Consider the following 27961-nt stretch of genomic DNA (forward strand, 5'->3'; position numbering starts at 1 on the left):
ACAATTTAAGTGTGTTAAAATGGGTTCTCCTGACCAGAACGGTGCCTCGTGTCTGGCACCAGCCGAGAATTGGGGATTCCTTGGGATCCCGGGGCCACAAAGCCCCTCTGGGCCCTTCCCTGTCCCTCTGCTGCTGCCTGCCAGGAATGCAGCGCCTCGATTGATCCTGGAGCTCCTGGGGGTTATTAACACATCATTAATTAGCACGCCAGGCCAGGGGAGGTCTGTCAGCACCTTCACCTGCCATTCCCACACTCATCACCTCCTTCTGCACTGGAAAGGGATTTTTTTTTTCCTCCCTTTTTAAGGAAGGTGGGTGCCAAGAGTGGTGCGGGCAATCTGGCGAAGATGGAATTTCTTAATTTGAGAAGGATGGGGGAAGGACGGGGCTGTGCCACCTGTGTCACCTCTGGCAGCCCAAGGACGGGCAGGAGAGGCTCTGCTGGGTGCTGGGGCTGCAGCCCTGGCTGCCTCAGCTCAGCACTTTGAACATTTCACAAGAATAAATCAGTTTTCAGTGAGGCTCCTTGAGCGTCGCGGGGAGGATCCGAGCGAAGCTCTGCCTTCTGAGTGAATTTTCCTCCCTTTGTTTAAACTCCTCTGCGCTGAGGGGAGGCAGCAGCACCCCCTCAGCTGCGAGACCCCAGCAGCCCTGGCCCCCTCCCCGTTTTGGGGACATCTGGTGCTGTCGGCTGAGCAGCTCCATCACGGCTCCCCTCCGCCGCCGCCGGAGACGCGGCGAACAAAAACAAAAGACGTGACAAATTTGTCCTTTTCTCTTTCATAATTAACCAAAATATCTCGTTGTGTAGCAAAGCGTGGCTCCTAATTAACAGCCAGGCGAGAGGCTATTTTTAAAATCCAGACCCCCAGTAATTATATTTGCAGCAGAGAATGATATTTCAGTCAAACGCGACAGACAGCGAGCCAAGCTCCCATGCGAGGCAATTAATATTTCACACCTGCCAAGCAAATCAGTGGCAGGGAGGGGAGGGGATGGCATTGATGCTGCACTGGGGGGGCCCTGCCTGTTCGTGGAACACCAAAAATCCTTCATTTGGCTGTGGGGTGGCCGGTGAAGCAGCACTGGCTGCTGTTGGGACAAAGAGAGTTGGCCAAAACAGGAGATAGAATGGGGAGAGGATCCGTGGGAAGGGAGAGAAATAACCAGGAACTGAAATAATCAGCCCTGCCTTTCCCTGGACAAAGTTATTTTTCCTCTCCTGGCCCATGGGGGGCTGGAGCACACCTGGGCTTGGGCTCCTCTCCTGCTCCAGGAGCTCCTCAGGGCTGGAGCTGCCCCTCTCCACAGCAGCATCTTCCTCTCCCCTGTTTTGGAAACAAAGCCTGTCTTTCCTTCCCCTGTTTGTGCAGCTCAGGATTAATCTGCCTGTTAATGGATAATCTGTCAGCCCCGGGATGCTCTGGAAGTTGGGAGGAGGTTCACGGGGCTGTGGTGCCATCTGTTTTATTGGGAGGGTTTGGGAAGCTGCCCTTCCATTTGACGGTGGATTATTCTCCAGGTTCCAAAATAATTACGGGAATCAAAAAGCAGAAAGGAGGATGACGAGGAGGGGGAAGCAGAGGGAGGGGAGGCAGCTCTCTACCCGGGCAGGACAGGCTGACAAACCCTGCCTGGGGAGGTTTGCTGTCCTTTGTTCCCGTGCTTGGCAATAAAATTCCACAAGCAGGGAGGCAGAGCCACAATCATCCCTTATTCCTGGGTAATTGTAAAGCTGCTGTGTTTAACAAGGAGCTGGGCTGGGGAAGGGGCTGTGTGGGCCAGGGTTCCCCTCCAACACTCTGTGCAAGGTGCCCCGGGCACTGCAGCTCTGGAAATTTCCCTTCCAAATCATGGAGGAGTCTGGAGCCTCTATTGACCTCCTGCCACCCTCCTAATGAGAAAAGATGATGGTTAAACTCCAGGGGGAGGAAAAGCAAACAAAGCCTCCTTTCCTCCATAAAAACAAACCTGCAAACCTGTAACAATTAATCTGAAAGCAGCCAGGAGAGGTCCCAGGACGGGGCTTTGCATTTCCAAGGCTCGCTCTGAAGCGCTCCTGCTGCGTGCTGGCGCCTGAGCCTGCCCACATCGATCGTGTGGCCTTTGCCACCCCAGAGCTTTCTCTAAATGATGCGGTGTCACCTCCCATCACCAGCCCTTCCCTGAAATAACAGATGGGGCTGGGGCAGCTCTGTCCCACAGGACTGCACGGAAAGTCCTTTTAGGTGGGAAAAAACCCCTCAGTTCAGAGCATTCCTCATCCCCAGCTCCCCATGTGAATTCCCTCAGTCCTCCCACTGGCCAAAGCCACGCTGAGCAGCACTGGTGACGCTGCTGTGGCCACCAAGGTGCCACCCTGAGCATGGAGGGGACACAGGGGAGAGCCCTTCCTGGCCCTGAAACCCTTCCAGCTGCTCTGGGAGCACCCAGAGCCATTAACTCTGTCCCTGCAGGAAGTTCTGCACCTTGGTCATTCCTAATGCATTTTTTATTCTCCCATAAATATATTTTTTTTCACCACAGGAGGAAAAGTTTGGGATGGTGCCCATGCTTTGGATGCCTTCTCATGGAACCATGGAACCACAGAGTTATGGAATGGCCTGGGTGGGAAAGGATGTGAAAACTCATCCCACTGCAGCCCTGCCATGGCAGGGACACCTTCCACTGCTCCAAGCCCTGTCCAGCCTGGCCTTGGGCACTGCCAGGGATGGGGCACTCTGTGCCAGGGCCTGCCCACCCTGACGGGGAAGGATTCATTCCCAACATTCCACCCAAACCCCCTCTCAGTGCTTCCTCAGGCAGTCCCTCTCAGCAGCGCTGTGTGAGACACCCCGCGGTTTGCGGGGTAAAGCAGCACAGTGATTTTAATTGCTAATTCTGCGGGATGTTCCTCTGGAATGTGCCTGTCCTGTGAGTCCCACTCCTCCTGAGCTGGCCCTCGCTCCCCTTCCCAGGAGGTTTCACTGGATTCCATCCACTTCCACATGCGCTTTGATTCCCAGCCATCCCGGGAGCTTTTTGTTCTATTATTCACCACGGGTCTGTGTTGTCTGTGCTTATTATGAGCCATCAGAAGGTACCTGGGAGTCTGCAGCCTTCCCAGCCACTCCTATTGTACAAACACATCAATAAATAAGTGCTGTCTGAATTTAGCTGTGAGCTCGTAGCTGCTGGCAGAGCCCTGTCATTTTTCCAGGTCATCTGGCACTGCAGTTAAAACAGTTTTGCTGTTGCATCCTTCTCTTCAGGAGACAACCAAAGAAGTGGATCTTAGGTTCCTGTTTCTTTTCTATTTATCCCTCTACGAACAAGGACACGACTCCCAGCCCCAGACAAAAGGGGAAGGCAGAGCAGCAGGAGTCAGTAATGACCGAGGACGCTCCCGTCCTGCATCTGAACAAATCCTCCTTTGGAAAGCAGAAAGCCTCTTCCCTCTGGGACCTCATTTCCCAGGTAGCAAACAGCATCACTTTGTCATCAGCAATTGCCAGGGTGGAGGGCAGAGCCCTGTGCAGCCCCTGGTGTTGTCCCCTGGGGCTGATTCCTGTGCCACCTCTGGGTCCCACATCCCCCTGCTGCTGTTCACCCAAAGCCATCCCTTTATTTCCTAATTACAGATTCCCTCCCACAAACACCACCAAAGTTGGGGTTTTTTTTAAGGCTGAGCTTCCTTTGCATGAATTACAGCTGGAGGGGGGCATAACCCTGGAAACAGAGGCAATGGAACTGAGATTTTTCTTTTTTTTTTTCCCTAATTCCCTGGGCAGAGGGGATGCTCAGCAGGAGCCAGCCAGGCTTCTGGCAAGTGGAAACTTGGGACCAACAAGGAGACCCATCAGGTGGCTGGGTTTGAAGTATATTTGTAAAGATGTTTAATTTGATAAATTAAACACAGAAAAGCAGCCAGTAGGAGACATTTTTTCACCAAAAGGTTGGTCAAGAATTAGAAAAGACAACCCAGGGGTGGAGTCCCCATCTCTGGAGGGATTTAAAAGATGTGTGGATGTGGCACTTCAGGCCATGGCTGGGTGCTCAGCAGGAGCCAGCCAGGCTTCTGGCAAGTGGAAACTTGGGACCAACAAGGAGACCCATCAGGTGGCTGGGTTTGAAGTATATTTGTAAAGATGTTTAATTTGATAAATTAAACACAGAAAAGCAGCCAGTAGGAGACATTTTTTCACCAAAAGGTTGGTCAAGAATTAGAAAAGACAACCCAGGGGTGGAGTCCCCATCTCTGGAGGGATTTAAAAGATGTGTGGATGTGGCACTTGAGGCCATGGCTGGGATTGGAATGTTGGACTCAAAGCTCTTTTCCAACCTAAACAATTCCATGACCCCATAACTGCATTTAGAATGAGCAGCATTGCAAAGAGTGTTTATTTAGAATTAAATTTTAAATTAAAGATCTCTTCCATCTGAGATTCTGCTCACTTGGAACCTCCACAAGGTGCAGTGCTGGCGATGGATGGGGAGCCCCAGCCATGAATCCAGCTCCTACCTGTTCCTATGACATCCAAAATCGGAGAAATAAATTGCAATTAGCAGCTGCAGAGCTGGATGGAGGAGCCAATCTTCCCCCTGAATTACCAGACTTATGCTTTAATGATTTTTATCAGTGTTTCATGGTGCTGCTGTTTATTATAGTTAAACATTTTGGAGGGGGCAGCGATGGAAAGCAATCAATGAAATAAAGTTAATGAGAATCCAACAGCGTCCAGGGCTCTGATGGATGGGGACAGGAATGTCCAGCTCTGTCTTCTCCTCTCTGCCCTCTCACCCTCCTGCAGCTCCTCCTTGCTCCTGGGATGTTCAACTCATCTTGGAACATTCAAACTAATGGGGAAATTTCCAGAAAAAATTTCAAAAACAGATATTGAGGGTGGCTGGGTACCTCAGCACACTGCCCAAAACCACACTTGGTGCATCTGCTGGCACACAGCGGTGCAGCTGCACCCTGCAGAGATGGGAAATTCACTCATTTACCCTTCCCAAGGGATTATCAGAAAATCCCAGGATGGTTTGGGTTGGGAGGAACCTTAAAAATCCTCCAGTTGTGCTCCTGCCGTGGCAGGGCCATCTTCCATTCTCTCAGGTTGCTCCAAGCCCTGTCCAGCCTGGCCTTGGACACTTCCAGGGATGGGACAGCAATGGAAATACTGGTTTTAGAATTAAAACCCATATCTAGATATATCTATATATAGATATATCTATATATAGATATATCAAGATATAGATATATCAAGATATAGATGTATAGATATATAGAAATATAGATATATATGGCTTATATATTTTTTCTCTATTTTTTTAACTTGAGCAAATTCTTGCCTCTTCACAACCCTTCCAACTGCATTTAACTGTGCTCTGCTATTTATCACCCTCTTGCACAGCTACTGCTCAGCCACTTACACACAGCAGAATCACTTCTCCAAGAGAAAGAGCTGAAAAAAAACCCTTCAGAACCTCAGACTTCTGCTCTTCAGATCACACATTTTATCCCAAAAAGCTCTTGGAAAAAAAAAAAAAAAAAAAAGAAAAGAAGAAAGATGAATGGCTGCTGCAAGTCTAACACACTGTTAATAAAAGTGGTCCATTAAAACAAATTGCTCGCTATGATCATCCTGCTAAAATCAATATCTTCAAATAATAAAGCAAATACCAAGTGCACACACGGCTGCAGTCAGGCAAACCATCTGCTGGGGAGACTGCTGAGGAGTTTTGTGCCTGAAACTTTCACTCTGAGGCTTCGAATGGAATCAGGGGATGCTCATTTGCTGCCTCCTGCAAAGTGCTCGGCGCTCTGGGGGCTGTGAAAAATGTGTGTTTTATGATTGGCTTTTTGCAAATATTAAAATGAACATTATATGTGCTGTGTTAGAAAGTTATACTGCATGAATCCTTTTAAACAGTGCGTTAAATATCGTTTTAAGTTCTAAGATAATATTAAAATAGGAGCTATGCAGTGTAAGATACTTTTCTAGCCAGCTCAAGGGATGGATAAGATAATCAAGAAATTCTTCACAGAGGTAACAGCAACAAGACACCAAAATCCCAAACTAAGAATTATTACCTCCTTACTGGGAAGGACCAGACTTCGAGGGACCAAGATAAAACAATTGATTTACAAGATGAGGGGGGGAAATTAACAATAACCAAAAAAATCTCTAGTTTAAAAAGAATGCATGCATCATGTATGAGATGTATGAATATGCAACAGGCTATTGCTTTTACAGGTTAATATTTTGTTAACCACGCTTTCAAGAGGAAAGCACCCAAGCATTCATAATCCTTTGCTTTTTAATTGTCCTAATTCTGATTGTCCAAATTCTTATTACTCTAATGCATGACTATTTTTATAACCATTTTATTATTATTAAACTTTTTAAAATTTTAAAACAAGTGATTGGTGTTTTTCCCGGCTCTTTAACCCCTGGAAGGAGCAGGCTGTGATGGAAATCAGGACACTTGAGCGTTTTTCCATGAAATCTTCCCCAGAGGAACATCCTCCTGCAGCAGCACAGGAGGGGGAGTGAGCCAGGAGGAATTTCCCCCAAAAACAAGGTGAGAAGGGGCAAACCCTGCAGCCTGCAGGGAGGGGATGCTTTTCCCAGCCACAGGAAAAGGGGTTTGGGTGGGAAAAAATGGAATTCTGGCACAGGATGAGCAGGGAGATGCTCGCTGCAGTGACCTGGAAACAGTTGGAGCAGCAGAGGCAGGAAACCAGCCAGGCTGCCCCAGCTCCAGGGCTAAAAAAAGCCCTTTGTTGTCCTGGGATGGAATCCCTCCTGGGTTTGAGACGGGAAGGAGGAGGTCCATCCGTGGAGATGATATCTCCTCATCAGCACGGCAGAAGCGCAGCTGAGGGGACAAGGAAATCCATCAACAGCCCTGAAACTCACCCAAAAAAACCCTCAAATGGTGCTTTTGGCGCTCTGGGGGGAATGGCTGTCACTGGAGTCCTGGGAATGCAAAAAAGAAGGATTCAGGGAGAACTTTTAGCACTTCCCAGTCTCCCCAGCACCCTCCTGGGCAGGAGGGCACTGCCAGGGCTCCTCAGAACAGCCTGGTGTAGAACTTACACCACCATGCAAATCCCAGCACGATAAAACCAACGGGTGACAAGATTTTAAGGAAATCTCAACAAGGGTGATGCTGTCAGGGCAGCTTTGGGGCTCTTTGCCCCTTTTTAGGTGAATCCCATCAGTCCATCCCTCAGGAGCTGGATCCCATCAGATATATATGGCTTATATATTTTTTCTCTATTTTTTTAACTTGAGCAAATTCTTGCCTCTTCACAACCCTTCCAACTGCATTTAACTGTGCTCTGCTATTTATCACCCTCTTGCACAGCTACTGCTCAGCCACTTACACACAGCAGAATCACTTCTCCAAGAGAAAGAGCTGAAAAAAAACCCTTCAGAACCTCAGACTTCTGCTCTTCAGATCACACATTTTATCCCAAAAAGCTCTTGGAAAAAAAAAAAAAAAAAAAAGAAAAGAAGAAAGATGAATGGCTGCTGCAAGTCTAACACACTGTTAATAAAAGTGGTCCATTAAAACAAATTGCTCGCTATGATCATCCTGCTAAAATCAATATCTTCAAATAATAAAGCAAATACCAAGTGCACACACGGCTGCAGTCAGGCAAACCATCTGCTGGGGAGACTGCTGAGGAGTTTTGTGCCTGAAACTTTCACTCTGAGGCTTCGAATGGAATCAGGGGATGCTCATTTGCTGCCTCCTGCAAAGTGCTCGGCGCTCTGGGGGCTGTGAAAAATGTGTGTTTTATGATTGGCTTTTTGCAAATATTAAAATGAACATTATATGTGCTGTGTTAGAAAGTTATACTGCATGAATCCTTTTAAACAGTGCGTTAAATATTGTTTTAACTTCTAAGATAATATTAAAATAGGAGCTATGCAGTGTAAGATACTTTTCTAGCCAGCTCAAGGGATGGATAAGATAATCAAGAAATTCTTCACAGAGGTAACAGCAACAAGACACCAAAATCCCAAACTAAGAGTTATTACCTCCTTACTGGGAAGGACCAGACTTTGAGGGACCAAGATAAAACAATTGATTTACAAGATGAGGGGGGGAAAGTTAACAACAACCAAAAAAATCTCTAGTTTAAAAAGAATGCATGCATCATGTATGAGATGTATGAATATGCAACAGGCTATTGCTTTTACAGGTTAATATTTTGTTAACCACGCTTTCAAGAGGAAAGCACCCAAGCATTCATAATCCTTTGCTTTTTAATTGTCCTAATTCTGATTGTCCAAATTCTTATTACTCTAATGCATGACTATTTTTATAACCATTTTATTATTATTAAACTTTTTAAAATTTTAAAACAAGTGATTGGTGTTTTTCCCGGCTCTTTAACCCCTGGAAGGAGCAGGCTGTGATGGAAATCAGGACACTCGAGCGTTTTTCCATGAAATCTTCCCCAGAGGAACATCCTCCTGCAGCAGCACAGGAGGGGGAGTGAGCCAGGAGGAATTTCCCCCAAAAACAAGGTGAGAAGGGGCAAACCCTGCAGCCTGCAGGGAGGGGATGCTTTTCCCAGCCACAGGAAAAGGGGTTTGGGTGGGAAAAAATGGAATTCTGGCACAGGATGAGCAGGGAGATGCTCGCTGCAGTGACCTGGAAACAGTTGGAGCAGCAGAGGCAGGAAACCAGCCAGGCTGCCCCAGCTCCAGGGCTAAAAAAAGCCCTTTGTTGTCCTGGGATGGAATCCCTCCTGGGTTTGAGACGGGAAGGAGGAGGTCCATCCGTGGAGATGATATCTCCTCATCAGCACGGCAGAAGCGCAGCTGAGGGGACAAGGAAATCCATCAACAGCCCTGAAACTCACCCAAAAAAACCCTCAAATGGTGCTTTTGGCGCTCTGGGGGGAATGGCTCTCACTGGAGTCCTGGGAATGCCTGGAGGAGAAAAAAACAAGGATTCAGGGAGAACTTTCAGTCTCCCCAGCACCCTCCTGGGCAGGAGGGCACTGCCAGGGCTCCTCAGGACAGCCTGGTGTAGAAATTACACCACCATGCAAATCCCAGCACGATAAAACCAACGGGTGACAAGATTTTAAGGAAATCTCAACAAGGGCCAGTCTCCCCAGCACCCTCCTGGGCAGGAGGGCACTGCCAGGGCTCCTCAGAACAGCCTGGTGTAGAACTTACACCACCATGCAAATCCCAGCACGATAAAACCAACGGGTGACAAGATTTTAAGGAAATCTCAACAAGGGTGATGATGTCAGGGCAGCTTTGGGGCTCTTTGCCCCTTTTTAGGTGAATCCCATCAGTCCATCCCTCAGGAGCTGGATCCCATCAGCCCATCCCTCAGGAAGGGAATCCCATCAGTCCATCCTTCAGAACTGGATCCCATCAGTCCATCCCTCAGAGCTGGATCCCGTCAGTCCATCCCTCAGGAAGAATCCCTCAGGAAGGAAATCCCATCAGTCCATCCTTCAGGAAGGGAATCCCATCAGTCCATCAGTCCATCCCTCAGGAACTGCCTGCTCAGGGCAGAGTTTGTGTTCTCCTGCAGAGAACCAAAGGTCCCAGGAACCAAAGGACCAGGATTTGGTGCTGCACCAAAGCAGATGTGATCCCAACAGCATTTTCCTAGGAGAAACAACCCAAACTGCACTAAATCCCATTTTATTTGCAGCTCCATGCTCTGCTGGGCCTGCCCACGATTCCCAGAAGCTGGATCTCCTCCTGCAGCCTCTCCTCCTCCTCCATCAACAGTTTTTGGGCTGAGTGTGCTGGATGTAGGACAGGGACATTTCCAGAAGGAGCTGCTCTGTCTGGGAATGGGGTTGGGTGTTGGGATGCAGACCTTGTGTCTTTTGGGGTTTTCTCGTGGCGTGGCCCTGCTCCAAGAGCCTCCAGGTGCCTCTGGAAGTGCTGTGGGGAGCTCTGCTCGCTCCACTTGAAGTGGGAAAGTTATTAAAATGCTTTGGAACCCGTGAGTGGCACTGGGGAGGTGGGTGCAAGGCTGATTTATTTGATGTGCTCCTGCACAGGAATAGCCCTCAAACACTGCACACCCCCTGGGTCAGCAGTGCTGCTGCCTTGGGAGGATGGTGGGAATGGGATTGTTTCATCTGTCCGAAATAGTAACTTTTAAGAGGTGAGGAAATGACTGCACCAAAACCATTGTGTGCCATCTGCCTGCTAAAATACTTATAGAAAACATGTTTCCTGGCATATAGCTTCCCAGCCATATGTCTATTGCATCATTCACAATCAAATTAAATCACCCTTAAACGCTTGGACAAAATCCCAGCCCGTGTGAGCGAGCCTTCATCGCCGTGCTGCACAAAATTTGGACACTTGATCCCCTAAATGTTGGGCTGGAATTGGCTCAGGCGTTGCTAACCTGATACAGCTGATGCTGAGTGCTGCAAGATAATTCAAGGCCGTGTTCCTTATTGTGGGCTGGCAATTTCTGCCCGTAAAAACGTGTTGGGGCTCTGAGAGAAAGGAAATAATTCTGCAGGATTTGCCCTCAACACGCTCAAGTTGTATCCATGAGAAAAGGTGCCTCCCACTCATGGAATCAACAGAAATAACTGGAGGGCCTGCTCACAGCTGGATATTTGGGATATTTGGGATATGCTCAGAGCCCTGTGCACAGGAACATCCACAAGCAAAGCCTGGCCTGCTCTGTGCTAGGCTGGGTCAGATTTTTGTCAGCTGAGCGGGGAGCAGGGTCCCAGTGCCACCACCCCGTGTGCCCAGCACAGCAATTCCTGTGCCACAGGAATGGCCAGCATAGATCTGCCCACAGGAATGCTCTGAGGACAGTGCTTTCAGTTAAAGAATAATCTTAATAAGTCCCTTTTTCTGTGGGTTTGTGGCTCTTCCTTTGAGGAAACGCTGGATTTCCCTGTGCTTAGCTGAGCCACCCTCCCAAAAGGAGTTCTGTGGGATGTTCTGACACGGGCAGTGCATAAACAGGAATGAAATCCCACATCCCTGACACAGGGAATGTCCTTCCAACCCAAAGCAGCTTCCACTGGAAACCAAACCCACGAGCTTCCCCTGCACGGTGGCTGCCAGGCCCGGCCACAGCCTATTTTTAGTCCAGCTCTCTATTTCTGGGCTGCTTTTGAAAGGTGAAACAAACCCAGCAGCCAAACCCGGATGACCCCGTTGGTTTCTTTACCCAGGAGCAGCCTGGGCTGTGGAAAGTGTCCCTGTCCACAGCAGGGGTGCAGTGGGATGGCCTTTAATGTCCTTTCCAACCCAAACTCCTCTGTGGATCTACCACTCTGATTTTCAGTCGTGTTATTCCACCCAAATTCTCACTTTCACAGACAAAAACATATCTGTTATTTAAATAAGACTCTCGTCTCGCTCTGCCTTTCACATTTCATCTCTGAATTCATTTTCTGGGCTGACATGCAATGTAAAACCTGGTTACACACTGAGTCAGGCGCTTCCCAATGTGTGTGCGTGTGTGTTTGGGGGAGGAAAAAGGGAAAAAAAGAGAAAATTCTTGGTGGGAGCTGCTGGAGTCAGCAGGGCTGTGCCCACACGCAGGTTTTAGACCACATTTTATCGGGATATTTTGGCCTTTCACAGAGCTGTGTGTCTCTGTCAGTCAGTAACAGATTACTGAACATAATAGAAATCTTTATATAGATGTTGGAGCCCTTTGCTGAGCCACAGATGTTTCCTTCCAAGAAACATTTTCCTGCCACAGAATCAGAGAAGGCTTTGAGTTGGAAGGGACATTTAAACATCATCTCATCCAGCTCCTGTACTATGCTAAAAGCAAAAGCTACTGGAATTTTGTCCTACAATAAATGTGGAAATACTATTTGAGGATTTCTTTGTAGGTAAAGCCATTCTGTTCTTTTTGTGTGTTTTTTAATCCTTTTCTGGCTGCAGTGAAATGATGGCCATTCCTACCCAGAGCAGGGGTTTACAATGAGTTTTTGGTCCCTTAAAACCCAGAGGAGTCTCTGTGACTCTGTGACTGTAGAAGTGTTACAGGAGCATCCAGGAAAAGAGAATACATTGAGTAAGAGCTTCCTCATCCTTCTTTCCACAGCTTTCTTTCCTGTCCACCTCATTTTTCAATTTCCTGTTCCCAATGACTCCTTTAGTCACCTCATCACCCAGCTATTAAAAGATGGAATTAATACTGAACTGGAGTTGTTTCCCAAGCGTTCATCTCTTATTTTTTTAACACCCAAAGGCCATAATTTGACTCCCAGACTGGTTTGGATTGGAAGGGGTATTAGGGATCCTCTCATTCCACCCCCTGCCATGGGCAGGGACACCTTCCCCTATCCCAGGCTGCTCCAAATCCCACCCAATCTGGCCTGGAACATTCCAGGGACGGACATCCCTGTGAGGACACGGAGCATCCCTCATCCTGCCCTTCCTGAGCTGCTCCCATGTGTGCCTGCAGTGCAGAAGCAGAGCCAAGTTTCCCACTTGGTGAGGCTCAGCTGGCAATAAAAAAAGGCAGCCAGAGCTCTGTGCTGCTCCCGGGGCTCCCACAAAGCATTCCTAAGGAGCTCAGGGAAGTTCCTGCTCTCCCATCCTGCTCCTGCTCCAGCTTTAGTGCCAAAGCTTTTTGCCTGTGGGTTTTTTCTCTGCCCCAGACCTTCCCTAACCCGTCTCACTCGCGCTCCCTGTTTAATTTAGTGCAGCTAATGGAGTTACTTCTCCCCAGCTCAGCGATGATTTCACATCCTTGAGTTCCCTGCTTAATTTGCCGAGAAAATTTCTGATTCTGAAGCCCATTTTGCAGCATTCCCCTGTTTTCCACAGCGCCAGGGCCACGCTTGGGGCTCTCTGGGTTGGACCTGGGTTTCCCCCCAGCTCTGCTCTCCTGGGTTTGCTTTGGCTGGGCTGCGTGCCTGCATCCAGCTGCACCAGGCTGTGTCCTGCCCTCCTTGGACAGGAAAGCAGCAGCTCTCAGGAAAGAGTTAATCCCAGCGAGCCTTTGGGATCCTTTGCTGGGGAGAGGGCCGATCTCCTGTTTGTTTTGAAGCTGCTGGCAGGAAAGCGGGGAGGAGAAAATTACCTAAGTGATAGCGAGCTTGCCACGAACTATATAAAACTGGGGAAATCAAAGCCCAGAAACTCCACCTCGCAGTCCTGGAGCACAAGCACAACCCCTGAAGAGAAACCCACCCCAGCAGTGAGTGATCTCAAAGGCTTGAACTCCAACCAAGCTGCATGAGCTCAGAGCTGCTGCGGGACTGAGCAGCCCGGGCTGTCCCGGCCGGATCCCCGGGAGCAGGGAACGCTGTTTGGGAATTCCCAGAGCCATGGAGTGCAGGCAGCTCCTCTGCATCCTCTGCCTGCTGGAGCTGGCTGGTGAGTACTGATGACCCCAAGCCCGGGTGACAGCAGGGACCGGGTGTGGAGCAGCTCCTGGGAGCAGCGGCTGGGGGGAAGATGCTTCTCCAGGAGTTTGGGATGCTGTCCCACCCTAAAACCTCACCGCTGCTCTAAAAGGGACGGGAATGGGTATCTAAACTGCCCACAAACTCCTGGGTACCACGAGGAGTTGTCCCTGCACACAGGGAGTGCAGCCACAGTTCAAGCTGTCTCTCAGCCCGCTCTGGTGTAAACGAGCCACGCTTTTGTTTTGTGGTTGGAACTAAACATTTGCTGAAAATCAAATGAGTCTCCATAAATATTAAAATCTCCTATTGCAGCTCTTCAAATATTCATCATGCGAAGCGATGAATAGCAGCACCGAGATTTTTCTCTAGGTGTTACTTTTTAAAGGGTTATGTTTTAGGGAAATATTATCACTTTTGTCCCAAACCCAACAGCCATGAGGTAATAAAAAAGGACTAAAAAAGTGAAGCAGCACTCTGTGTGTTGCCTGGTGTGCTGGGACAGGAGCCAGGAGCCTGCGGGTGTCTCCTCAAATGTGATTTTTTTTCTTACTCACATGAATGTGAGCGAGGCGATCTATTGCAGGAATTCGCTGGGTTTTGTTCTCCTGTTTCACAGAGCTCCTTTCATGTTCCCCTGGCTGCCCAGGTAAATTGCTCACCTGAGCTGCTGGCTGACCCTCCAGTCTGTGTTAATTTTAAAGGAATTTAAAAAAAAAAACAATTTTATGTGAGAAAAATGGCATTCAGGGCTGTGTGATTGGGCTGAAGTGAGCGAGGGTGTGAGACAAAGGTGTGAGGCAAACCTTGAGCTTCAAACCTCCTGTTCCAAACCTGGAGCTTCTTGTACAGAACAAAAGAGATGGAAAAGTGATAAAAAGCTCGGATTTTGGAAGGACAAAGCCGGTGAGCAGCAAGGGCTTTGATGCTTTATGCAAAATGTGCTTGCACAGCCCAACATTCCTGCAGGATATTCCTGCCTGGAAGGTGGAGGAGGTTGGTTTCTCCTCGGTGTAGCTGCTGGGAAAAATCATCCTCGGGGCTCTGCTCATTCCTCAGCTCCGTGGGGAGTCCCAGAGAACCCATCAAAGGCTCCAGCTGTGCAACTCCCCTGGAAATGTGGCTTGGGGCTGAAGCTGCTCCTGGCAGGGTGGGAGCACGGGGCTCCTCCTGCTCCCAGGGCACCTGCAGCTAAAGGCACGTGGATTACAGGAAAAAACCCACACTGGGGCAGGGCAGGAGCCCTGCAGATGTGCTGTGTGTGGGGTTTGCTGTGGGGAGCATGGGGTTTGGTTCTGGGATCCAGAGCCAGGATCCAAGATCCAGCCCGGTCCAACCCCAGGGGAGCAAATCCCAGGGAAAGCCAACCCCAAATCCAGGAGATGCTCCTTCTGCCGGGTTCTTTGGGGTTCCTCCTGAGTTCCAAGGAGGGGTTTGGAGCCAGCCCTGCTCTGCAGAGTGGGCTGCAGTTCCCAGACCCTCCCAAGCCCCTGGGAGGATGCTGTGAGCAGCTTGTGTTGGGAAGCTGGGGATGGATAAAGCACATGGAGAGCTGTCCTGCGCTTGTCCCAGAGTGAACATGGAACAGGGAGGCTGGATTGTATTTGTACCTAATAAAAACACTTCATTCCTTCACTTAGCCTTTCATCTTTCTTTTTTACATGTTTTTCATTCAACTCTGCCAATCTTGATTTTTAGAAAAATCTCTTTTCTTGCCATTTTCACACGTTCTTTCTTTCCTCCACTCCTTTTGCAACACTTATGAAAGTTCTGACTCTCAGGAAAGGAAAAAGAGACTTTAAAACTTCCAGCTGCTCGAGTTTAACATCCTTTAGAGGCTGCTGCTCCAGCCAGGAGAAATCTCAACCCTGGGAAGGTGCTGGGCTGCCCAAGAGGCCCCAGATCCAAGGAAAGCCTGGGAGCAGCAGCTGGGCTTTGGTGGGGCAGCTCGGGGGGCTCCCCCAGCCCCCCAGCCCCGGCCCCACACCCACATCCTGTCTGGGCCAAGGAAAAGGGGGAGGGAAGGGACTTTTATCAGATATTTCCAGAGGGAAGAGGGCTCCACCCGCTTGAATTCCTGCCACATGGCTGAGAGCTGGAGCTGGAAAGGCATGAGTAATGCCGGCTGGAGTGCTTGGAGGGGCTGCTGGGGGAGCTGGGGCTGGCTGCGGCCCCAGGGCTCTGCATCCCCCAGCCCAGAGCTCCCCTCTGCATCCCCCAGCCCAGAGCCCCTTTCCAGCATCCCCAGAGCTCCCCTCTGCATCCCCCAGCCAAAGCCCCTTTTCAGCATCCCCCAGCTCAGAGCTCCCCTCTGCATCCCAATCCAGAGTTCCCTTCCTGCATCCCCACAGCTCCTCTCCTGCATCCCAGAGCTCCAGAGTCCCTTTCCAGCATCCCCAGATCTCCCCTCCTGAATCCCCAGAGCTCCTCTCCTGCCTCCTATGGTCCCTTTACTCTCCTGTTCTTCATCCCATGGCTCCTCACCCTCCCCTGCAGCCCTGGCACCAGCAGTGCCCCTGTGCCAGCTCAGGGCATCCCATCCCATCCCATTCCATCCCATCCCATCCATCCCATCCCATCCATCCCATCCCATCCCAGGGAACAAACCCTGCTGAAGGCAGAGCTGGAGGAGCTCCCCTGGCCCAGGGCTCGTGTCTCAGGTGCCCAAGGAGCCACAGGCTGAGCAGAGGGTTTGCCAGAGGGGAATCAGCTCAGGGGGTGCAGGTCCTGCCTGCAGATTCCCAGAGGGATTCAGCTCCCCCAGTTCTGTTTGCTGTGGGTCAGGGTTGGGATCCAGTGATGGAAATTTCCCTCCTCTTTCCTGAACCTTTGCCACTGCAGAGCTTTTCTGTGGCCCTGGCTTAGTGCTCAGGGATGAGTCTTGGAGCAAGTTTAACATTTATATTGTTGCCTTTACTTTATTCAATCTAAGATCCTTCCTAAGCCCCATTATTAAAATATCTTTTAAAACTCATTTAGTTTTTAAAACCTAGGTGGGTGAACACAGTGGGTGCTGGGAAGTGCAATTTTCTTTCCCATCTCTGCATGGTTTTGCTCCTGCATGTGCTTGCATTGCCAGGTGAAGATTTCTCCCAGGTTAATAAATAGCTTGGCTTAAACTCTAAACCCTCAATCCTAACAAATTGACAAAGTTTAATAAAGCCATTAAAAATGTATGGTGCAATAAATAACCCTCTTTAGCTGAGCACCACGTGGATTATCCAGCCCACATCTGGATCATTATTTATCTCATGAGCCCAAAGATTTCACAAAAACCCTCATCCACGTTGTGTGGAAAAGCTCCTGCACATGCTGCAAGAAAGGCAAGAAAAAGAAATCCAGAGTGACAGCTCCTGTCCCAAATCACCCCGAGAGCAGCCAGGCTTCAGTCCAACACCCAGAGCTGAAAAGCTTTGGTGAGGAATTCCCGGGTGCTCTGCAAACATCTGGAGGAGTTCAAAGGTGCCTGGGTGGCACCAGGGGGTCAGGCCAGGAGCTGCACTGGGCTGGAGAGGTGAGGACAGAGCTGGGCCTAAAGCCTGGCCCTGCCTAAAGCCTGGCTTTGTCTAAAGCCTGGCCATGCCTAAAGCCTGCCTCTGCCTAAAGCCTGGCTTTGTCTAAAGCCTGCCTCTGCCTAAAGCCTGGCTTTGTCTAAAGCCTGCCTCTGCCTAAAGCCTGCCTCTGCCTAAAGCCTGCTCTGTCTAAAGCCTGGCTCTGTCTAAAGCCTGGCTTTGTCTAAAGCCTGCCTCTGCCTAAAGCCTGGCCCTGCCTAAAGCCTGGCTTTGTCTAAAGCCTGGCTATGCCTAAAGCCTGCCTCTGCCTAAAGCCTGCCTCTGCCTAAAGCCTGCCTTTGCCTAAAGCCTGGCTATGTCTAAAGCCTGCCTCTGTCTAAAGCCTGGCCCTGCCTAAAGCCTGGCTCTGCCTAAAGCCTGGCCCTGCCTAAAGCCTTGCCCTGCCCAAAGAATGGCTCTGCCTAAAGCCTGGCCCTGCCCCTGGGCTGCTCCTTGCTCTGGGCAGGCAGTTCCTGCCTCCTGCTTTTGATTTGCTCAAAGTCAGCAGGAAAACTCGGTGACTTAAGCAGCTGGAACTGCACTGCCTTGGAGAAGGAGGAACTTCTCCCCCTGAGCTGAGAGCTGTGCCAGAACCCAAACTCCAGCTCCAGACACCTGCAGCGAGCCCTCAGCAGGGCCCCCGAGCAGCTGCAGCCCAGGAGGGGTGGGAGGGATGGGATGGGATGGGATGGGATGGGATGGGATGGGATGGATATGGATAGGATAGGATGGGATGGATGGGATAGATAGGATGGATCAGGATGGATCAGGATGTGATGGATAGCATGGATAGGATGGACGGGACAGATCAGGATGGATCAGGATAGGATGGATGGGATGATATGGATAGGATAGGATGGGATGGATGGGATAGATAGGATGGATCAGGATGGATCAGGATGTGATGGATAGCATGGATAGGATGGACGGGACAGATCAGGATGGATCAGGATGGGATGGATGGGATGATATGGATAGGATAGGATGGGATGGATGGGATAGATAGGATGGATCAGGATGGATCAGGATGTGATGGATAGCATGGATAGGATGGACGGGACAGATCAGGATGGATCAGGATAGGATGGATGGGATGATATGGATAGGATAGGATGGGAGGGGTGGGATGGGATGGGATGGGATGGGATGGATGAGATGGGATGGGATGGATAGCATGGATAGGATGGATGGGAGGGATCAGGATGGGCAGCAGCAGTGTGGGCAGCCCCACAGGACCAGTCTGAGCCCCACATTTCCCCTCTGGCCCAGCTTCCAGGAGCAGCAGCCAAAACCAACCCCGGTGCCCTCGGGCTTTGCTCTTCCCAACCCTCCAGGCTCTGTGGAGCTGACCCAGCCAAGAGCAGCTCCTGCCAGCCCATGCCCAGATGGGATAGATAGGATGGATCAGGATGGATCAGGATGTGATGGATAGCATGGATAGGATGGACGGGACAGATCAGGATGGATCAGGATAGGATGGATGGGATGATATGGATAGGATAGGATGGGATGGATGGGATGGGATGGAATGGGATGGGATGGATAGCATGGATAGGATGGATGGGAGGGATCAGGATGGGCAGCAGCAGTGTGGGCAGCCCCACAGGACCAGTCTGAGCCCCACATTTCCCCTCTGGCCCAGCTTCCAGGAGCAGCAGCCAAAACCAACCCCGGTGCCCTCGGGCTTTGCTCTTCCCAACCCTCCAGGCTCTGTGGAGCTGACCCAGCCAAGAGCAGCTCCTGCCCGCCCATGCCCAGTGCTGTTCCCTGGCTGCAGATCCTGCTCAGGACCTGCCAGAGCTGCTCCATCTCTCAGTGTGGTTTGGGAGGATGAAGTAACTTTTCTTGGAGCTGGGGCTCCCCTGGGCAGAGCTACAAATGAAACAAAACATTCAGTATGATTTTTCTCTTTAGTGCCTGGATAAGAGTCTTAAACACCAAGAGCCCTGGGGTAGAGACTGGAGCTGTTTGCTGAAAGTGGGAATAGATCCTAGGGAGAGAGAAGCTGAGGAATGGGGAGAAATGCATTTTCATTGACTCACACAGCTCATTCCAGAAGGGAAAGCTGGAAGTGTCATCTCTGTAAGGCAGCAGGAAGCAATATATAAACTTTAGGTTAGAACAGCAAACCACTCTCCAAACATTGTGCTTTACCTCCAAATATGTTTTCACTCATGAGTCAGGGCTGAGCCCAAGCCAGTGGGAATGTTTCTATTTACTTTGAGATCCTGCCTGCAACTGCAAATCCAACTTATCTATCCTGAGGCACACAAGTGATCTCTTCCAAGGCTTGATTCTTTCCTCCCAGGATTACAAACCCAAACTGCTCTGAAATGCAGCTTTGTGCAGAGCTCTGTGCCTCCACCAGCGAGCTGGGGATGGGGTGGGGTGAGGGCAGAGCCTTCCTTCCCCTCTGGGAGCCCCGGAGCCCCCCAAGGGCTGCACCAGCCTCTGCTGCTCCCCCAGATGAAAAGTTTCACCCCTGAGCCCCTCCAGGTGTTTTTCTTGGAGCAAGAAAAAGCGACTTCGGGAGAGCAGCTGAACCTTTCCTGCTCTCCCCCAGGGGCTCAGGGCTGGGCTGGGGGCTCAGCAGCCCCTCAGAGCTCCCTCTTCCCCCAGGCTTTGCTGCTGGGAGCACCACGGCCACCCCCAGCCCGGCGGGAACAGCGAGGGACAGCGGCAGAGGGACAGCCAGCACTGCCACCGCGGCCACCGCAGCCACAGGGGACAGCAGCAGCGCCCAGCCAACCTCTGGTAACCTCTGCCTTTGTTCCTTCTGTCCTTGCTGGTAGCTCCTGTGGTCGTGGTTACATTTATTGAGTGCACGTGCCATTGAGGCATGGTTTGTGCTATGAAAAAAAAAAAAAAGAGGCTGAGTGTGGTCAGAAGTTTTGGTTCCATCCAAAAAAAAAATCCCACCTGGCAGCTCAGCCCCGTCCTGGTCAAAAGCAAGAGCTCAGTGATGTTTATCTCTGCACACATGTCGGGAGAGCCACCTGTAAGAGTCCCTTTGGGAGGAGAGGACAAGGGGGAATGGCTCTAGGCTGGAGGAGGGAGGTTTAAATAGATCTTGGGAATTAGGAATTGTTCCCTGGCAGGGTGGGGGGTCCTGGCACAGGTGCCCAGAGCAGCTGTGGGTGCCCCTGGATCCCTGGCAGTGCCAAGGCCAGGCTGGGCAGGGCTGGGAGCACCTGGGACAGGGGAGGTGTCCCTGGGACAGGGGAGGTGTCCCTGCCATGGCAGGGGCGGCACTGGGTGGGCTCTGAGGTCCCTTCAGCCCAAACCAGTGTGGGGTTCCCTGATGGGAGCCCCAGCTCAGGCTCTGAAGGGCTCTGAAGGGATGGGAGGACGCAGGGAGCCTTTCCCTGGTGCTGTTTGGGATCACAGCCTCCCCTGGAAGCCTCGGGGCCAAGGAGGAGCTGGGGACAATGCCAGGGGAGGGGTGGCCGGTGTCAGAGGCGAGCCCGCTGTCCCCCGGCTGTGGGTGTGTGTAATTAGGCAGCAGAAGCAGGGCTAATGAGCGTTCCCTGGGGAGCCAAGAGCTCCTGGTGCCGGTGTCTCCGTGTCACACACGGGGCTCAGGGCTCTCCAGCTCTCTCCTGAGCCCCTCTCTCTGCATTTCCCCCAAGCTGCAGCCACAGCCGGCTCCGCGGCCACCAGCCCGACGCCACCAGAGCTCCTCGGCCAGCTGAGGAGCAGCCCCCCGCCCAGCGCTGCCCCCACCGCGCTGCTGGGCTCCTCCCCGGGGGTCCCCACGAGCCGGAGCCCCCCGAGCCAGCCCGGGGACAGCGCGCTCACCTCGGGCCCCCCCAGCTCTGCGGCCACCCCCGAGCATCCTGCTGTCCCTGCTGCCACCACAGCCCTGCACAGCAGCCCCCAGGTGAGGAGGGGGCTGCCTGGGGAGGGGGCCGGGCTGTCCCCAGCCCCCCGGCAGGGCACCGACACCCCCTGTGCTCTCCCTTGCAGCCCGCCCTCCGTGCCATCAGCTGCCACGGTGCCAGGGACCAGGGTGACACCGGGGCCATCTGCCTGCAGCTCAACGAGTCCAGCACCTGCGTGAGTGTCCCGTGTCCCCTGCAGCCCCGGGCTGTCCCCTGGGGGGTCTCGGGGGTGGGGGGCTCCAGCAGCTCCCCCCGGGCTGCTGCAGGAGGATCCCAAAGGGGAGGATCCCAAAGGGTTCCAGGGGAAATGCGAGCTCCCAGCTGCACAAATCTCCTTTTTAACTTTGAGCTCTGGGGTCAGCTCGGCTTCTAAAGCATCTCCCACCGCGTCCGACAGGAAGGTGCTTTTGTTCTTCTTCTTCCTCTTCCCTGCTGGAAACAAAAGTGCCTTTTTTTGTCTTGCCAAGTGCCCTAGGAAAGAAAACAGGGCATTGCAAGGAGCTGCTCAGCATCCCCAACAACTCCCGAGGGGATCCCAGGCTCTCTGTGACCGGCCTTGGCCTTGAGCACCAAAAATGGGGCATTTTCAACAGCACAGGGGGTCTGCAGGGGTGGGGGGAAGAAACCTGGAGGCACAGCCTGCCCCAGAGGGTGGAGGGTGCTGGGTCCTGTGAGACAGCAATGCCCGGGGTGTGAGATATCTATAAAATAGACAATTTAATGTTGTCATCGGGCCCATGGTAGTTAGGCTGAGTGAGCCTGGCTGCACAAGAGTGATTAAATGGCATTTAGGCTCGTTCCTGTGTGCAGGGGCTGCGCTGGAGCAGGAACCCCGAGGGAAACTGCTGGGATCCCAGCTGGAACCCAGCGGGCTCTGCCCCACCTGAGCACGGGCTGTGAGCATCCCAGGGTGAATGAATGGGTGTACAGCCCACCCAGAGCATCCCAGGGTGAATGAATGGGTGTACAGCACACCCAGAGCAGCCCAGGGTGAATGAATGGGTGTACAGCACACCTAAAACATTCCTCAGAGCCATGGGCTGTGAGCATCCCGGGGTGAATGAGTGTGCAGCCCCCCCAGAACATCCCACAGAGCCCAGGCTGTGTGCATCCCCGGGTGAATGAATGGGTGTACAGCACACCCAGAGCATCCCGGGGTGAATGGATGGGTGTACAGCACACCCAGAGCATCCCACAGGGCACAGACTGTGTTTTTTATCTCCCCCTCAAACATCTATGCATGCAATTTCACAATAGGTTCATACAAGTTCATTCTGCTGATTTCTCCTTACATTTGCCGCTATTTCTTCTTTCTCAGAAAGAATTCCTGGGTCACTTTGCCCTGGGCTGAAGCAGTTCCTTAGAGCTTTTTGCAAGAACAGGCACTCAGACCAAGCAGCTACCTTTGCAAGCTACAGACTTATCTCAAAGATGTACATTTCACCTCAACCAAAATGGATTTCTACTCTGGAAAATGTCCACTCTGTCCCCCTCCCCGCAGCCCCGGGTGGGACCCGGCGGCTCAGGCTGGACCTGGGAGCCAGAGGAGATCTGTCCTGCCAGCAGGGACCCGTGTCCCTCTCTCCCCCTGGCCTTTCCCGAGGCAAATGAGCAATCAGCTGGCACCCGGCGCCGCTAATTGCAAAGGGAAACTCTGACACTCCGATGAGTTCTTTCCACAGCGCAGAAAGGAAAATACACACTTGGGTCTCTTGTTCCATCTTGGCCTTCCTCCCCCCGCCGCCCCCCGAGCCAAGCTCTATAGAAACAGCTGAAAGTGATTTGTTTGTTGTTCTCCCGTGGAGGAGCTGCTGCGTTTTTGCGCTTTCAGAGGATGGAGGGAGCCGGGGATGGTCCTGGGCAGCTCTGGGCAGGGGGAGGAGGGCACAGGGGCCGTGCCAGGACAGGGGGGCTCTGCCTTCCACAGCCCCAGGCTGGATGGAGCCCAGGGCAGGGCTCAGCGGAGCTGCCTGTGTCTCTGGGTGGGGGGTCAGGGGGGCTGAGCAGGGTTTTAGCAAAGCCGGGCTCTGTCTGCGAGCCTGGCTGTGGCTGGAAATAGCCCCGAGGAGAAAGCCCATCCTGTCTGAGCCACAAACCGGCCCACAAAGGCTGCAGATCCTCACTCCTTTTCCTCTTCCTCCCCCAGAGCCAGTGCAGCTCTAAAATGTGAGAAATGTGGTTTTTTTACCTAGCCTTTGATCAGCAACCTAGCAAAAACACTGAAGACATTTCCTAAACAGGAAGGCTCAATGCTTCTTTGTTATTTCCCTCCTTTCCCAGCCCCTGCCTGGGACTCTGAAACAATAGGGCTCTTCAGTTGTTCCAGCCCAAAAACTGGGGAGACTTGCCATGCGATTCAGAGCCTAAATTTAGCTTTGTTTAAATGCCATTTTCAGGAGTTGCTAATAATATCTTCATTTAATTTATTCTCATTAAGTTGAGATGTGAGAAATGAGCACCTCCACCTCCAAGGTGTTGGGGCTCTGGGCAGTGCTGGAGTGGGAGGGGAGGGTCTGACACCCAGATCAGCTTTGCAGGGCACAGACAAGCCACCAAAATTCAAATGGGAAAGCACAACACCTCCACCAGCATGGCCGAGGCAGAGAATTGCTCAGTTTGCTTGGATTAATGGCTGCTCTTCCTGAAAATTTGGCAGGAGCACTTTCTGGAGAGGAAGGGGTTGGATTTATGGCAAGCACTGTGTGAAAACAGAACGCACAGCGTGGAGCTCCCCTGCGAGATCAAACTCACTCCATCCAGCCTGGACAGGGACTGTTTGCTCCTCATCCTCAAAGGAGAGAAAGGTCAGTGAGGGATCCCCAGGTGATGGTGTGGGCAGGGGACAGGGGCTCCTTGTGGGGAAGGGCTGGGATGGATCCTGGGAGGAGAAACCTCTCTGCAGTTCTGCTCTTTCTTCTGGGGTCCTGCTGCACCCCTGGAGCTGTGGAGCTGCCTCCAGGAGCATCCTCAGCTCAGGCAGGCTCTTTGGTGTGCCCTGAGCTGCAGGGTGTGTGATTCATGTCTGGAATGTGTGCACGTGTAACATGTGTGATGAACATTTAATGTGTGTAACGTGTGTGATGAACATTTAACGTGTGTAACGTGTGTGATGATCATATTTAACGTGTGTTAAGTGTGTGATGAACATTTAATGTGTGTAACGTGTGTGATGAACATATTTAATGTGTGTAGAGTGTGTGATGTGCTCTCCTGTTTTGAACCTTGCAGATCCCGACAAACTTCTGAACACGCTCCAGAAGTCTCACTGGGAAAAGGTAAATCCCTTAAGCAAATTTGGCTGCAAAATGTGCCTGGCCAGGTGGCTGGAGGGATGAGAGCTGTAGCTGTCAGCTGAGGCTGGGGACGTGCTGAGACAGTCTGGAGGTGCCTGAGGAGGGCAGAGATCCCTGAAGTGCCCAAGGCCAGGCTGGACAGGGTTGGAGCACCCAGGGATGGTGGAAGGTGTCCCTGCTCATGGCAGGGGTGGCACTGGATGATTTTTAAGGTCCAAGCCAGCCTGGGATTCTGTGGTTGGAGCCAAGCACCAGCAATGCAGCACAAGAGAGCCAGCACAAGCCACGGCTCTGTAAATGCTGAAGTGCCTCCTCAGCAGAGGCCAGACCCAGCAGTAACCCTCAGGATGCAATTGGCACTCGGCTTCTCCAAAGGACCAGGCTGGCGTGGATGAATTCCTGCCCCCAGCACTCCCCTGAGGCTCCACTGGCTGCTGGGCTGAGCCCCAGGGGTGCCCAGGGCACGAACAGCAGAGCTCAGAGAGTCTCAGCCGGGCGCTCCAAACCCCGGGGTCTGCTCCAGAGCACAGAATTCCCTGTGCCACAGGAGACCCCAGGCTGGGAAGGAGCCTGTGAGGCCTCCCAGGGCTGGGGCAGCAAAGCCCAGCTCGGCTGACGTGCAGTTTCCCAAGGAGGTGACAGCAGCATTGTTTGAAGCCTGTGCAGCAGATGCAAACGTTTCCTGTTTGTCCCGCTCCCAGCTCTCTTTGCTCTTTTGCTTTATTTTTATTTTTTCCTCCAGTTTGGAATAGAATCCCTTAAAAAGGAGAGCACGAGGAGCCGGCGGGACCCTTCCCAGAGGACGCTGATCGCCCTGGTGACATCTGGGCTGCTGCTGGCGTTCCTGGGGCTGGCCGGCTATTTCCTGATGAGGCGGCGCAGCTGGAGCCCCGCGGGCCAGAGGCTGGTCAGTGCTTACAGGTGGCACAGCCGCAGGTAGAGAGGAGCCCCCCGGCTCAGGGGGGGCAGCACGGGGGTGTCCCCACCACTGTGGCTCTGTGCTCATCCCCCCCCTGTGTGTCCCCAGCTCGTGGGAAGGGCAGGGGCACTGCACAGAGGGAAGGGGAGCCTCTCTCTCCTCTTCCAAAATCAGCTCCTGCAGCAGCACGGCCCCTGCCCCACACGTCTGACAGGTCTGACACTTCTTTTTGCTCAGCAGTAAGAGCTCATCCAGCAAGACCCCTGCAGAGCCCCTCCTGAGTCTGTCCTTAACAGTGACTCCCCTTAATTCCCATTCCTTGTGTGAGTCCCGTGTCTGTACCCGTGCTGCAATAAAGGCAATTTCTCCCCACCAGCCATGGTAATAAAACATATCAAGAAAGAAAGAGGCAGAAATTTCCTATTTCCATTCTCCCCTTTGCAGGCAGGCTGACCCTGAGGACTCCTCCCCTCCAGTGATTTTTGGGGATGTGACCCCTGTGTAAAGCGAGGCTGGGCCACGATTCCCCCACCGCTGCCCAGCATGAGCAGCTGTGTCCTGGGAGGCCATCGGGGCAATTCCTGGCCAGGAAGGATGTCCCCAGAGCTGTGTCAGAGGCAGGGACACTGCCTCGTGCCCCTGGGGCTGGCAGCAGTGGCAGTGTGTGCCGTGGGACCCCCTGGCAGTGCCAAGCCCAGCTCCAGGTGAGGCGTGTCCAGCCCACCCACGGAAAAGGGACTGAGTGAACTCCAGCCAGGAGAGAGCTGGGGGCTGCTGAGGGAATTCCAGCTGGGAATTGCCACCTGGCATGGCCAATTCCAGGGCTGCACAACATCTGGGGAATTCTCTTGGGGCCCTGGGTCCTCAGGGGCACCTGCTCCTCACAGCAGCAGCAGCGCCCAGAGCTGCAGAGCTGCACTTCTGCCACGCCTGGCAGCGAGCTCTGCACTTCAAAGGACGGGGAAGGAAAGGAATACAGACAATCTCCATCATTCTCCATTCAATTATGATTTTTCCTTGGCCAAAGTGGCCAGCAGAGGTTCTGTCCCAAGGCAAGGTCAGCTCCAAAACCTGGTTAGGAGAAAACAACAGAACCCGACAAAAAGCTTCTCTTGCAGGTGCTGGAGGGAAAACTGCAGCTCCTGGGTGGTTTTCTTGCTCCACCTTGGTTCAGACCCTCTGCTCCCCTTCTTGCCAGCAGTGCCCTGACCTGTGGCTGTTTGTCCCTCTGCCTGGGGACAGCAGGGACCTCTCCCCTTCCCCTCCCTGACTCTGTCCCTTGTGTCCCCAGGCTGAAGACCCCTACTACACGGAGAACGGCAGCCAGGGGAACACCATGCTGATGTCACCCTCGCAGGAGCCGGCGGAGCCGCAGGAGAAGCCGAACCTGAACGGGGGCACGCAGGAGAACGGGACGGGCTCCAAGAACGGCCGCTCGGGCCGGCAGCACAGCCCGGCCGACACCGAGATGTGACCGCGCCCGCAGCCCCGGGGCAGGCACGCAGCAGATCTCTGCACACACGGGGCCTTCAGACCTTCTGCGCCGTCATTGTCTCTGGGAAGGACTCCAAAACCAGCCTAAAGCACGTGGAGGGACAGAGCTGCCAAAGAGCAGCTCCTTCTCCTCCTCCTCCTCCTCCTCCTCCTCCTCCCGCTGGCCACACAGGACACTTTTTTTGCAGCTGTTCTCTGCTTTTGTTGTCAGAAGAACACCAGGACAAATGCCAGTGCCCTTTGGCCTCCCCAGATTTTAGGCAGAGGCAGAGTTTGGCTCCAGGCAGCCCAGATTTCTGGTAGCAATATGTTAGGCTGACTAAAGTAGTGAAATTGGGATTGCAGTGACAAAAGCCTCTCAGGTTTCAGATAGTTTTGGTTAACAGAGTTGTTTATAATCTCATCTTTATGTTTAAGTGCAGGATTTCTTCCTCTTCTGAGACCATCAGGCATTTAACCCCTTCCTGTCTTTTGGGCTCCTCTACTCTTTCCTACTCCAGCAGAATTTGCTGAAGCTGTGTGTAAAACTTTCCACATGGAATTGCAGGCTGGAATGTCAACTTCTTTCTCTTTGAATCCTACCAGGATTGTGTCCTGAAGGCTTTTTTAGAGGGGGGAAAAAATCCTTCCCCAGCCTCCTCCTGCCAGGGGCTGGGGGTTGTGACAGGCAGAGTTCATCCCTTGGGTGAGGTGGAGAACTCTGGGCAGGGCTGAGGGGCTCCGAGGGTGCCTGGGGCTGGGCACTCTCCCTCTGGCACCTGGGGCAGGAATTTGGGCACGAGAGGGCTCCCAGAGGGATGAGTGGAGGCAAACCCCCAGCTCTGCAAAGGCAGAGTTCCTCTCTCTGCACAGCAGCATGGACAGGGACACAGAGCAGAGTTTCACTGGGAAATCCCAAACCCAGGAGCAGCAGCAGCAGCAGGAGCAGGAGCAGGAGAGGAGCAGGAGAGGAGCAGGAGCAGCAGCAGAAGCAGGAGAGGAGCAGGAGCAGGAGCAGGTCTGGCCCCTCTCTGTGCTGACCCTGCTCCCGAGGGAAGCGCTGCTGGAGCCACATCGAGCTCTCAGTGGGAGCCAGGGACTCAGGGCAGGTTTGTTCCCCATCCAAATCACATTTTTAGGGAGCCAAAGCCCTGATTGTGCCAACCCCGTGCTGCTGGTGCCAGCCCAGGAGGGTGGTGTCCAACACCAGCACCGGCAGCAACCTCCACACCCCAAATAAACCCAAAAATGGCCCTTGGAGCTGATCTACCCTCTCAGGAGTGAATTCATCCCAACCTTCTCTCAGTGCTGAACACCTGAGGGAAGGGGTTTTTTTTTCTGGTACAGTGCTCAAAGCAATGACAGCAACATCCATCACCACCTGGGGCTGTTTTTTTTGTGGGTGCAAGAGTCGCTTAAACGCAATTAAAATATTCCAGGCTGTTTGCTTTGGTGTGAATTG

General features: G+C 52.4%; 1 protein-coding gene across 1 annotated transcript; it reads left to right on the forward strand.

Moving 5' to 3' along the window:
- The first annotated feature begins 13019 nt into the window (after positions 1-13019).
- Positions 13020-27945, forward strand: CD34 (CD34 molecule). The gene is made up of 8 exons (XM_041467809.1): positions 13020-13353; positions 19553-19687; positions 20563-20813; positions 20900-20989; positions 23471-23618; positions 24043-24089; positions 24850-25014; positions 26318-27945. The coding sequence occupies exons 1-8, from the start codon at positions 13305-13307 to the stop codon at positions 26498-26500; spliced, it is 1068 nt and encodes a 355-aa protein (XP_041323743.1). The 5' UTR covers positions 13020-13304; the 3' UTR covers positions 26501-27945.
- Positions 27946-27961: the final 16 nt, after the last annotated feature.

This window comes from Pyrgilauda ruficollis, unplaced genomic scaffold, assembly GCF_017590135.1.
Source record: "Pyrgilauda ruficollis isolate IOZ18807 unplaced genomic scaffold, ASM1759013v1 scaffold100, whole genome shotgun sequence".
NCBI lineage: Eukaryota > Metazoa > Chordata > Aves > Passeriformes > Passeridae > Pyrgilauda > Pyrgilauda ruficollis.